Source organism: Rhagoletis pomonella, unplaced genomic scaffold, assembly GCF_013731165.1.
Source record: "Rhagoletis pomonella isolate Grant_MI unplaced genomic scaffold, Rhpom_1.0 Rhpom_scaffold_00013, whole genome shotgun sequence".
NCBI classification, from domain to species: Eukaryota; Metazoa; Arthropoda; class Insecta; order Diptera; family Tephritidae; genus Rhagoletis; species Rhagoletis pomonella.
In genome coordinates this window covers 6,142,582-6,154,954 of record NW_023458567.1, presented here as the reverse complement: position 1 = coordinate 6,154,954, position 12,373 = coordinate 6,142,582, and the positions used below count along the sequence as shown (strand labels likewise).

The following is a 12,373-nucleotide window of genomic DNA, read 5'->3' as shown; positions in this document are numbered from 1 at the left end:
ACCACTGGAGCAGCGCATACAAGTTACGGCTCTTGCAATTTTGCGCACTAAATCACTTAGAAGCTACACATATATAAATTATAATGCTGTCCCGCATTTTGTTTATTTATTTATTTCTTTTTTGGTTTTTTTTTTACTTAAACACTACGCTATCTCTCATTTGTTGTTGTTGTTGTTTGGTCACACAATTTTTTAGTAATGGCTAATGTAAATATGTATGCGTAAAAATTTACTATATAAGAAATATCAGTGTTTTCTTATTCATTTCATTTTGCTCAAAAAAGTGTAATATTTTTTCTCAAACTAACGGTATAGGTTTTTAATGCCTTTTTTACTGCATTTCTACCACATTTACGGCTTTTGAATTAAATATTTTTGCCATTAAGATTTTGCTTTTAATCAATTTTTTCCATTTCTAATATCAAACACTTACTTTACTAATATCTTAAAAATTTTGGAAGCTGATTTCAATATTTGGGTTTACGAAATTTCGTGTATTTTCACACTTGCTACAACATTTCAAAAAGTTGCCTGTTTTTTTATGTTTGGTTAATTCGTATAATGTTTTACTTGATTTTTGCTATAAATTCTGAAATTCTGCTACGCTTTTGTGGGTTGCTATGTACTGTTGTAAAATAGTAGTATTTCAAGTATATAACTTTTTTTTGTTTAATTTTAATTTAAATGTATTTGCTTAAATCTTTTTTCGTTTCAGTACCAGTGTGAATTTTTGCTAAGTGGGATTTTTTGGTGTCGGTTTCAGTACAGTATTAGTTTTTTTGTTGTTGGTACGGTATATTTTACGGGTTGTGAAATGCTTTTAGTACTCTTTTGCGTTTTATATGTATGGTAGCGCTTGGATTACTATTTTTGGCTAACGGTTTTAAGTACTTAAGTACCTCAGTAGGTATATGGTAAGTGTGTACTACGCATATATTTTACGCACGTAAATTTTGTTCATCTTCTTTTTACTATAAATGCATTTTGTGGCCTCTTTCGCGCCGCTTCGTTTTCAATCTCACTTTTTTCGACGATTCCTCGCTTTAGCTGGCAATTTCTACGATTTTTGTTTTATATTAAGATTTGCGTTTTTTTTTTTTTAATATGCAATTTTCTCTAAAAATTGGTTATTGTAGTTTAATTTTTTTTTTATTTGTGTTTAAAAAATTTGCGCTAATTCCTTCAGATCGCCTGTTGCATAAGGGACTTTATTGTTGCATATTGTAGGTAGTTAAGGGTGTGTGTCTAGGGTGTACAAGAGAATTTGGTTCGTGTTCGAGCTAAAGATCAAAGATCGAGAGAGAGCGAGAAAGAGTAGTTTGGAAAAATGTCACGTCTTTGCTTGAAATTCACGAAGACTTGTTCTGTATGTAAAACAATCACTTCAGTTCGCCAATCTCAGTTGGGAAAAGAGGCTTCCTGAGTCAAATAAAGCAAGTGCCAGATCTGTGCGAAAACTTAAGATTCCAGCTGCTGTGCCTCATGCTTATAATAGTCGCTACGTGAACGGCGCTGACCGAAACATATTTCTCGACTTGTATCAACTATAGCTTCCTAATACGCTCTTGTAACTTCTATGTAGCGAAAGCCGCCTAAAGGTGCTGTTAGGCGTAAGAAAAAACTCATATTCTGAAAAGTTTGAAAGCAGTTAAGCTTTACAAATAGCTCTAAATTTTGTAAATCACACTCTAGCCTCGCCATTTGTTAGAGTGTACTGAGGGAGATAATAAAGTAGGCGTTCGAGTTTAGCGCATTTTCACTACCTAGGCATAACGCTGGTTTGCCAAATGGCTAGCCTCAAAGCTCCCGCTCTAAAAAACCCCTCTCTCCATAGCCGGGTTTGCAACTTCGCTCACACTAATTGCTGTTGTTGTTCTTCGCGCTCAAGTAAGTCCGCACCGTTGAAAAATTCTTCGCTTCACTTACTCTACTGAGCTTTGCTGTCTTTTTTTCTCTTTGCTTAATGTGTTGTATTTCCAAACATTGCCGCTGATTATCCTGATTCGTTCGAAGCTCAATTTTTTCGTTGTAGTGTTTTTTTTTTTAATTGTTTAAATGCCTCATATGCATGCACAAAAAAAAATGTTAAATCCTCCTCCTTCATACTCTGGACCACTCTGAAACCATTTGTTGATTATGTACTTGTAGCTTTCGAGTGTAGTTAACTTTTCTTATCAGTAAACCGTACTCGCTCGCCACAGTAGTTGCCCTTGCGACTTATTCCGACTCGCTAATCCTTTCCATAACTTTCTTTAGACTTTCGCCTCTTCCTACTATACTCAATTTGAGTGCTAACAACATTCTGCATCGCTCGCTCTCTTTCCGCCTCTTTGCTACTTTTCTTCGCTAGCTGCCCAATACATGATTTAGTTAGTTCTTAAACAAATTTCTCTCATTTCATGCGATTTAGTCTAGCACTGATATATGTATGTAATCTCCCATCTATCATTTCTTGTTTCTCTCTCTTTAATTCGTATTCAATTCAGCTAAGTAGTCCACCTTTTTCGTCTAATATTTTGCTCTCTCACGCACTATCCATATTCATCAAAGTTCTCCACAAGTTTCCTCACTCGCTCGCTCTCTCTCTTTTTGAAATCTGTAGGCCAACGCACGAACCGATCTCAGCACTATTCTTCAACCCAAGTTACGCACTTTATTTTATTGCTTTTTTTTGGCGTGTGAGTTCAGAGTTAACGCTTTAAGTAACATACAATTTTCTGCTACCAGTTTCCGACTGATGTCATATTTCAAGCGTGAAATATTTGTAGCAATTTTCATGCGGTGTTGCCAGTTTTCATCGTACTTCTCAACGTATTTTTTAGCTCAAGTTTCATTGACTATTCTGTCGCTTCTTCACTACTTTTCGCTTCACAAGGATCTATCGAATTTACTTGGCTACTCGCATTCACATTCTTTTTAATGGATTTCAGCACTATGTAGTTATATGGTATACGATTACATTTATGGTTATACTTTTATGGTATGGTGATTGTGTATATATGTGTATGTATAATAATTTTATTTGCTATTTAATAGAAGTAACACATCAAATGTCTCACAATTATAATGATTATATGATGATGTATGTAAATATTAAATTTTATGTATGTAAAACTCCATTCCTCGTAAGCAATCCAAATTGCATGCTACTACGAGTAAATATAAACAAATATTTTTTTCTTGTTGCTTGTGATGAGTCGCTGCTTGTTGTTAGTGTGTACTCAATCATTGGCTTGGAATATCTCTTTAAATTACGCACTTGTATCTTTGTTATTTGTTTTGTTATTTTTTTTAATTGTTCTTCGTATGTATGCCGTACTTATATGGTTATTATGCTAAACGCTTGCTTTGTTGCTTTACTACGTATTTCAACATTTATTACATAAAATACATGCATTTCGTAAATCTATGATATATGTACGTATGTATGTTTAGCGAGTTTGATTAAAAATTACCTTAAACGCCTAAAAGATCGCAATGCAATTACGCGTAGGTTCTACATGCTACGTTTTATATATGTATTAATGTGGTTATATGGGTGAATATGAGTATGATTACATAAATATGTATGTATGTTTGTGGCTGTTGTCATTTGCGCGATCTGCTTGAGCATCCGGCAGCTTTGGCGTTTTAATTTGTTGGTCGTTGAGCGCTAGCAGTAGGAAGCGTAAAGGTTACGTATCATTCTTTGCACACTTCATGATGTACATACTTTGTTCTCTCTTGACTCCGTACTTCACTCACTGCTTTCGCTCGCTCGTTGTAGAACTTATGTACAATACTCTCTCAATTTTCCTTCTCTCTCTCTCTCTCACACTTGCCTTGGAGTTCATACTCTCCTGCGAAATTCCTACTCTTGCATTCCTCTCTTTACTTTTACCACGCACTTCTTACGTTCCATACCGCCTTCCTACACTTCTACAAGCCTCTTTTCCCCAAGCACATCACTCCGATCTGGTGTTGCCTTCCTCTCATCTTTCCTACTCTCTGTCTGTGCATGCCTTCCGCTCTCTATGAACCGTTAACGCTTTCCTTCCGCATTCAACGCAGTTGTTTCGCTCTCAGCTACCGTGCTCTTTGTTGGCTCGTTTGTGCGCGCTCGCCGTGCTATCGTCCGTTGTTTCCAAGCAGCTTCGCATATCTCTTAGTGTCTTTCTTCGATTTTGCATTTCGTTCGCGCATTGTGTTGCCACATTGCAGTTAAAATTATGCGTAGCGTTGTTGCCAAATTTCATGTATGAAATAATTTCAATTTCTGCTTACTTAGTTCCACACTTGCCTTGAGTTATTATTGGCTTAACTATTTTCGTTCTACAAATTTCTGCAGTTGTTGTTGCTACTATTTTGTTTTTAATGCTTCTGTGTGTGTGTTTTTAACGAAATTTCTCAACCTCCAAAAATATTGCCATTAGTTATTAGTGCTCGTTTTTTGTTAATTATTTCTTATTGCAGCTGCCCGCCTGTGTGTTCAGCTATTCTACAGCTTTTCTACACTCTTTGCTGATTATCCTTCTGCACTTGCAAACCATTTGTACGTTTCCTTAGTCATCGAAAAACGCTCATAATATTCTCTTTCGCCTCTCAACCTCTAAGCTACTTTCCACTCATTCTGAACACATTCCACTCAGCATTGTTCAAACCTTCCATATCCATTACAGTGCTTTCGCTCTATTTCCGCTCCATTCTCTTACTTCTTCTTCACACACTTCGGCTCAAGCTGCTATTCTCTTGTCTTAAAGCTTTCACGCGCATAATCAGCCTTTCTCTATTTTACGATATTCATCGAACACTTTCTTTACTGCTGAGCCTTACTTTCGTTGCGTGAACTCCCATCTCGCTCGCTCAGTCGAAAAATTTCAATATATTATCTAATTTGTTGCTTTATTTTTTAAATGTGTTTCACATTTCTCGCTTCTTTTGATTTCCAACATAATTATTCGCTCTTCAGTACTTTTCTTTCCATTCACTCACAATCTATTTCAGTTAGTCTTAACCACGCATGCTCTCTCACTTAGCATTAGCCGCTGTTTCTAAACTCTCTTTAATCCAATCCTTATTTTTGCCTATCTCTTGCTTTGCTCTTCACAATTGCTTTTCATTTCATTCACTTCCATTACCTTCTCATTCACTTACTTTCCTTCCTTTTCCTTTTCGCTTTCTCTTTTTCGATTCTCTCGCTTCGCTTTTCATTCTTTTTTTTTTGTGAATTTTCTCGTGTTTTTTATTAAATTTCACTATATATGTAAGTACTTTAAAAAATTTTTTATAATATTCAAAGTTGGTGTTTTGGTTTTGCCTACATTTTGGTCTTACACCCATATGCTTCACTTCAATTTCTTTTAAAACTTATTTTTTTGTCACTCATTAACGCTAATTAATAATTTATACTCAATTATATCAACGTATAATTCAAATGATTCTTAATTAGTTTTTGTTTTTAATTTCTTAGTTTCTTGTGCTCTCATATTTACGTTGCCTATGGTTTTTTGCCACATTTTACTCATTTAAGTTTTGATATAACATTGATTTGTTTTGTAATAAATTTATATTAATTCATTTTCATACACATTTCTACTACTTAATTATCATTAGTAAGCGTGAAGTGACAACTAAAAGAATCTATTAGAAAACATACATAGATATTTTTCAACTATTTAATGGTTTTAGTATCATATTTTTAATTAAAATTGTTTGTTAAAAATTTGTTTACATTTCTTATGAAATGCAATAAGTTTTTGTGTTTGAAAGTGTAGGCTGAGTAGACAGAATTGATTAGAAAAAAGCAAAGAAATCAGTTAACCCATACTATGACTACATAGTCATACTTGGCCTTACTACTTTCTCCGAACAACTTATGCGAGAGAAAAACATGATTTTCACAACTCCGACGAACGTTTGCCCTGAGAGAGAGTTGAAAGCTCTGAGAGGCAGGCTTGCATGTAGATTGTAGGTTGTTCCGTTGCAGTAAGAAAAGTTAAAAGCGAGCAGCTGATCGCGTGAAAGTTGAGCTTTCGTATTATCTGCAGTTGGTGTTCAACATAGCTGAGCTTTAATCATTTTTATGAACCCAGAGCTGTCACTTTTTTCACAATTAAGTATGCAGCTTGACTCAGCTTTCATATGCTCGATCACCTAACATTGACTTTGGCTTTTTCATAAAGGCCATGAATTAAATTTTACAGAATTTCATGTGAAACTTTCTTAGTCATATGTATACCCAGCAACTGGGTGTGGGCTGAGCTTTCATCATTTTTATGAACGCGGTTATGAAACACAAATTTGCTTTGATCAATAAAATTATTGCTCCCAGGGAGATCAAATTAAAGCAACTAAGCAAATGAGTTGAACGATAACTGACGAAAATCAGAGCTCATCTTGCTTTCATTAGTTAAGCAAAGGAATTGATCGACAACTCAGCGTACGAACTGCTGCGTAGAGGGGCTAAGAGAAGCGTTCGCTGTGTTTAAGCTGGTGATGGGCCCTGCCTTGCGCGCCCATGGAGCTTCCGTCCGCTGTACGGCTACCGTTGGCTCCACCACAGTCTTCAAGAAGAATTCAATCCACCTGAACAGCTGATGGACAAAGCATGGCAAGCGTGTAGAGCTTTTAAAGCTTTCTGTACCGGTGTTATAGATCAGCGAGAGCTTTTAAACCGCGAGCTCTCAAATAATATCTTTATATGTGACGTGGACGCACTAAAAGTAAAGGCCCGTCCACATACAACTTTGGCGTTGCGTTGGCGCTGGCGTCGCTTTGACAGCAGCGCGAGTAACGCCCGTGCTTGCTACAATGAACGCGTAGCAGAGAATACTTTGGTTACTAAATTAACACACTAGCGGCAGATAAATAAAAAAATTACATCAATAATTGCATTAAAAACTATATTTCTTGCCCGGATTTGATTAAAAATGAAAATTAAATCACATAATTTTGATTATTTAGAACAGCTGACGAACGACGCACGCGAAAAGTTGAGAGTTGGCCATCTTTCTGCGTTGTGTTGGCGTTGGCGTTGCCCAACTTTGGTTATATGGAGACTTTCATATAAATGCATGTATTCATAGTCAGCTGTCGAAGCGACGCCAACGCCAACGCAACGCCAAAGTTGTATGTAAACGGGCCTTAAAAGCTCTCCCTGCCCATCATTGATCTCAGCAAATGATCTCCCTGTGTTTTTTTTATACTGGGCTATTCGGAAGTCTATATTAGAATTAAAAACTCTCTCTCTGCTCTTTTTATTGTGTAGCTGTTTTGGCGTGGCTTTTCCAACATTTAATGGCCACACTGCCAAGGCTGTGCCTTCATTCCAGTTTAGGAAACTTGAAATTGCTTGATACCGGTGCGCTGATGTGGACATTTCTGTTTCAAGTCATTCGTGATGTCTTTTTGCCAAATAACCGCAACACATTCCGCGAGAGAAGCTTTTTGAAGTTTTCTTTAAATTTTGTATAGACTACTTCTGACTAAAATGAGCTTTCATTCATCGCCCACCACCCACATATAAAAAGCACAGAAAGCTTGAAAAGCTTGGCGCCAACTGCAGTATAGAATTACGGAGTAGTAGTAGTAAAAGCTCTCTCGGATAGTCACTGACACTAAAACGGTGATGTTTGGTGATGGGCACTGCCTTGCCCGCGGGCTAAGCTCTTTTAAGCTTTCTATATATTTTGTATAGACGCGTGCAGAGTAAAAGCTTTATTTGCCCTTCGCTGCTCTAAACCATGATCTACTCTCAGAAAGTTTTTGGAGCGTTTTCCATCTTTACTACTCTCTCTTACTGCGCATAGTGAGCCGGCTTGTTCCGCTCAACTACTGCAATATGATTGCCTTAAGATCCAATAAGTTGAATGACACTCACGCAAATTCACGCTTTTTCGCCTTCAAGCATTACTATGCCACTCAGCGAAACCAGAGTATCGCATCGTTGCGCTAGCACAAGTGATTACTTAACGTAGGATGAGCTTTTTTAAGCTTTTCATAAATTTTTTTAAAGGCCTTCTCTGAACTTCGCTGTGCTAGCGCGCTCTTTCGCTCTTTGCCTCTCTCTCGCTCTTTGCCTCTCTCTCTCTCTCTCTCTCCGTCGCCCGCCCGCAACGCTACACTACACTCCCGATAACTACTTAGCCAATTAGCGCAGCGCAGAGTCTGCGTGTGGTTGCCACCTTTATGTAATTTGCACTCGGTTTTAAAATTTTAAATAATTCACACATTTATTTAATTAAATTTTTCATGGTAATATCAATTAATAAATTTATAATAATAATAATAATAAATTTAATAATAGCAAATAGCTTTTTTCATACATATCTATATGTAAATGTATGTATTGTATGTATATTTTTGTTTTTATACTGCTTTTATATTTATGGTTTTTTATGCTGTAAAATATGCGTTTCGGTTGCTTCCTTTGTGTGAGGGTGTACATATTTGTTGGTCGTATTTTATTTTTACTTTATTTTTTCACGTTTTATTAAGTTAATGTGGATGTTCCATGCAATAATTTATTTATATGAATCTATAATTTTTAGATATTATTATTTTAGTTTGCTTGTGAGTTTAATTTTGCTCAGCTTTTGTTACTACGAAATGAATAAATTAATTACGAAAAATCCATAAATATACAATATACGTATGTGTGTATGCTATAGACAAATACAAATACTAATACAAATACAATTTAATTAAGTACAATGAATAATTAGTTTAAAGAGCTTTTACAAGTGTGACTAATTATTTGGTTTAAATAAATTTTGCTTAAATATTTTCCACATAATAATTTATAGTTTGTTTAATTATAATAGTTAATAATAAGTAATAAATATTAATATATATGTATGCATACAAGTAGTTATACGATGAGTTTGAGAATTTATTTTTTTGTTTTTTGCTGTTTGGGTTTTGAGAATTTTAAGTTTTTCTGCTTTCAACGATAACTATTTGTGCCAGCGTTGATGTTGTATATTTTTGCAGTGTAGTTATCGTTTTTAACGGGAATTTTTTCAATGATGCCTTACTCGCTCGTTCTCTCTTTGGGTATCGCGCGGCGTAAAAAGCTCGCTTAGTTTATGGCAAAGCATGCATATATATATATCTATATATATGTTTTGTTTGTTTATGTATATGTTTTTTTTTTCTTTTGTTCTTGCTACTAGCTTATGCTAACTGCTACGGTTGTCTCGCTCTCGTACTCTCAACTACTCTCGGCGCTTTTGAACACACAAAAAATATTGCCTAGAAAGCATTTTGTTAGCTAACATTTTTACGCTTTCCACTCTCCCTTACTGTCATTTCGCCGTTCATCAACTCTTCTTCTACGGCATCGACTTTCCGTCTATCCATCATTTTTGCTAACAAATTTTCAAAGTACAATAGACAAAATTAAAACAATTTTGCACAAATTATAATTTTCACTAATTATTTTTTTAATCAATAATTTTTTTAAGTGTCTGCGTGACTAGTAGTAAATTTCAATTTTCAACACTTTTTTGTATATTTAATTTTGCTTTGCTGCTTTCGTCCACACACCTGTGCTTTATATATGTATATTATATAATTTATGTAAATTTTTAAATATTTTTATGTCATATATATCTTTTTTTTGCATTCTTTTAAGTTGAACTGCGGTGTTTTGTTGCTGGGTTTCAATTCATTCCTACTTTTCGCTTTACACAAAAGTTCTACTTGCTTGCGCTTTCGCTTTCATTTTTCCATTTGTTGTTCTTGCTTTTGTGTGTTTCCTGTCGCTGCTGCTTTTTTATTGTTACTTCTGTTGTTCTCGCTTTTGTTTTTATTTTTGTTGTTCTTCTTTTTCTTGTTGTTATCTTCCACTTAAGCAGTTTTAGTTTTATTTGTCTTAAAGCTAACTTGCAACACCCTGTTGCCGAGTGTATAACCGTTGAGTGATTGTATTGCCACAACCGCTTCGTCATAATTCGTCATGGTCACAAAGCCGAAGCCCTTGCATTTGCTCGTTTGTAGATCGCGTATAACCTTGACCGATTGGACGGCGCCGAACGGGCCGAATAGCTGCCACAACACATTCTCCTCAGTTTCGGGTGCGAGGTTGTAGACGAATATACACCAACCGGAGCCGGTCATTGCGTTGCCCGGCAAAATCGAATTGGCCAAGAGATCACCAGCCAATGGTGAGTATCTGTAGGTGCGGGCGGGCGTGTGTGTGCGCATGTGCGTAAAATTTCGGAGAGAAAGAGAAAGAAAAAGAGAGTGAGAGGTAATGGTTAGTAAATGGTTAGTAAAATAGTTATTTTTACGACGACTAGCTTCATCTTCAGATAAGTACATTTTTTTTTAAGTTTAGAACTACTAACGCTTGTACTCAAGGACTGCTTCTGAACAGCTCACTGTGAAGACTATGAAATCAAAATACTTAATAGGTTTTCAAATGCCCGATTAAAGAACAAATAGAGAACGTTCTCACTTGGTTAGTATTTGAGCGGTTGGTATGAGCTATGCTCCAAAAAGGCTAAAACAAACTTGGTGAAATTAGCGGAGCTTTCGATTGACTGAGTGGATAGTCACAGTTACGAAATGGAAAGCATTAAAATTTCAAAAAAACTTACATAAATACGAAGGACAAAAAATTATGATAATCAAAAATTTTAGGAGAGATCTGGCCTTGAATTCTGCTATCTTAAGACATCAACTACGTTTAAAACGAAAAACTGGAAATGTTTTCGGTAGTGAAAAAATTAAATTTTTTTCTAGCGCAAAAATCTAAATAGACTCATATGTTCCGCAGGAGAAAATTTTTAAACGGGCGACTGGAGAGAGCTTTTACTTTGTACGCACTCATACAGAGCTTTGAAATGTTTATCCCGTGGGATATGTTTTGGTCATGGCTATTGTAGATGAACGCTGACATAGTAAAAGCTGTTGCTTATCGTCACTGAACTAACTAGCTTTAGCGCCGAGCTACAAAAGTTACATATCTTTATATCACTATGACCACGAGCGATTTTTTGAGCTTTTCAGCGTCCAGGAAATAGTCGAGCAAAAACACTCACTAGCTAACGTGGGTCTGTTGACAAACAAACAAAAATCTCTTTGTGTGGTGCTGAAAATGTATCCGTCTGATAGAGCTTTTAAAGCTCTTTGCATATATATTTTATTTTTTAACGCTTTCTATAGATTTATTTTACCACTCGAATAAAGGAAAATACTCTCCGTGATCGTCACTGCTTTACTTACGTAGAATCGCGCAAGGTAAAAGCTCGTTCTGCTTTTCACTGATCTATGTACCGCCACATAAAACACTTTTTGGTTGATAAAAGCTCTCTCTGGTAGTTACCGATTAATTTACTGAAGTGTTATTTCTTACAGTGACGATTAAACTACGGCCCGTGGCCAGAGATTTCTTCTGCTTGCCTTGCTTGCTCTGTTTGGTGACAAAAGCCCCTTTCTGATTTTCATTGATTTATTTACAGCAGTGATGCTCAAAACAGCGCCCGCGGGCGGAATTCTTAAAAGTTCTCTTTAGATTTTATATGGACGCGCACAGAGTAAAAGCTCTCTCTGAGCATCACTGATTTACAGCAGTGACATCACTGTGGGCATAGCTTTTTAAGCTTTCTAATTAATTTTTTTACATGAACTCAGCGTAAAATCTCTATCTGGTTGTGGATGATGCTCTGCTAGCAACGCTAGTGCAGTGCGAAAGCTCTACTGCTCTTGATTGCTCCGAATTAGAAATTCCGGTAGATTTTGACCATCAAAGCAACCTATTTTTCTTGCATAAGAATCTTCTAACTATTCCAAGCAACTGGATTATAAGCTTTACTTATAAGTATATTTAAAAGATTTTTTTTTCTATTTTTTATGGACATCGATTTCGCATGCCTTTTGTAAACAAGTATTTTTAATTGTTTTAACAAAACATAATTAAATACAAACAGTGAGGTTTAACAGTAAAACAACTAGAACGTGGAGAGACTGTGATAAAAACCAAATACAAACGAAATAAATTTTTCTTGTTACATTCGATTATATAAACATTTAACTTAAAGGGTATTAGCTATATTACAATGCCAGGTTATGAAGAAGAAGGTAATATGAAATAAATTAAATTTGTTTTTAATTCAATTTTCGAGGGACCAGCTAGAAATAATACAACATAGAAACCAAACTAAATATAGTACAGTTGTAAAAAAGTTAACAAAAAACATCTTAATGTCGAGAGCGCGTAAAACTAAATTGAGCATTTAAGTTGTAAGCGAAGGGGGAGGGGAGCAATAAAACGAATACAATCATAGCAATTAAATACTGATTTCTCATTACTGTTCATACACTGAAAAAAAATTATTACCAAATTTTTGCTTTGTGGACATTTAAAGCAGGCAAAATTTGAAATTTCCCA

The 12,373-nt window shown here is 35.6% G+C and overlaps 1 protein-coding gene across 8 annotated transcripts in view; it reads right to left on the bottom strand.

Moving 5' to 3' along the window:
- Positions 1-9,592: 9,592 nt before the first annotated feature.
- The window catches only part of LOC118748669 (ELAV-like protein 2), a 101,807-nt gene continuing 99,026 nt past the window's right edge, over positions 9,593-12,373 (bottom strand). For all 8 annotated transcript variants that reach the window (XM_036483257.1, XM_036483256.1, XM_036483262.1 and 5 more), the window contains one exon: positions 9,593-10,153. In XM_036483257.1, coding sequence (XP_036339150.1) covers positions 9,829-10,153 — 325 coding nt within the window. In that variant the 3' untranslated portion in view covers positions 9,593-9,828. The remainder of the gene's footprint in view (positions 10,154-12,373) is intronic.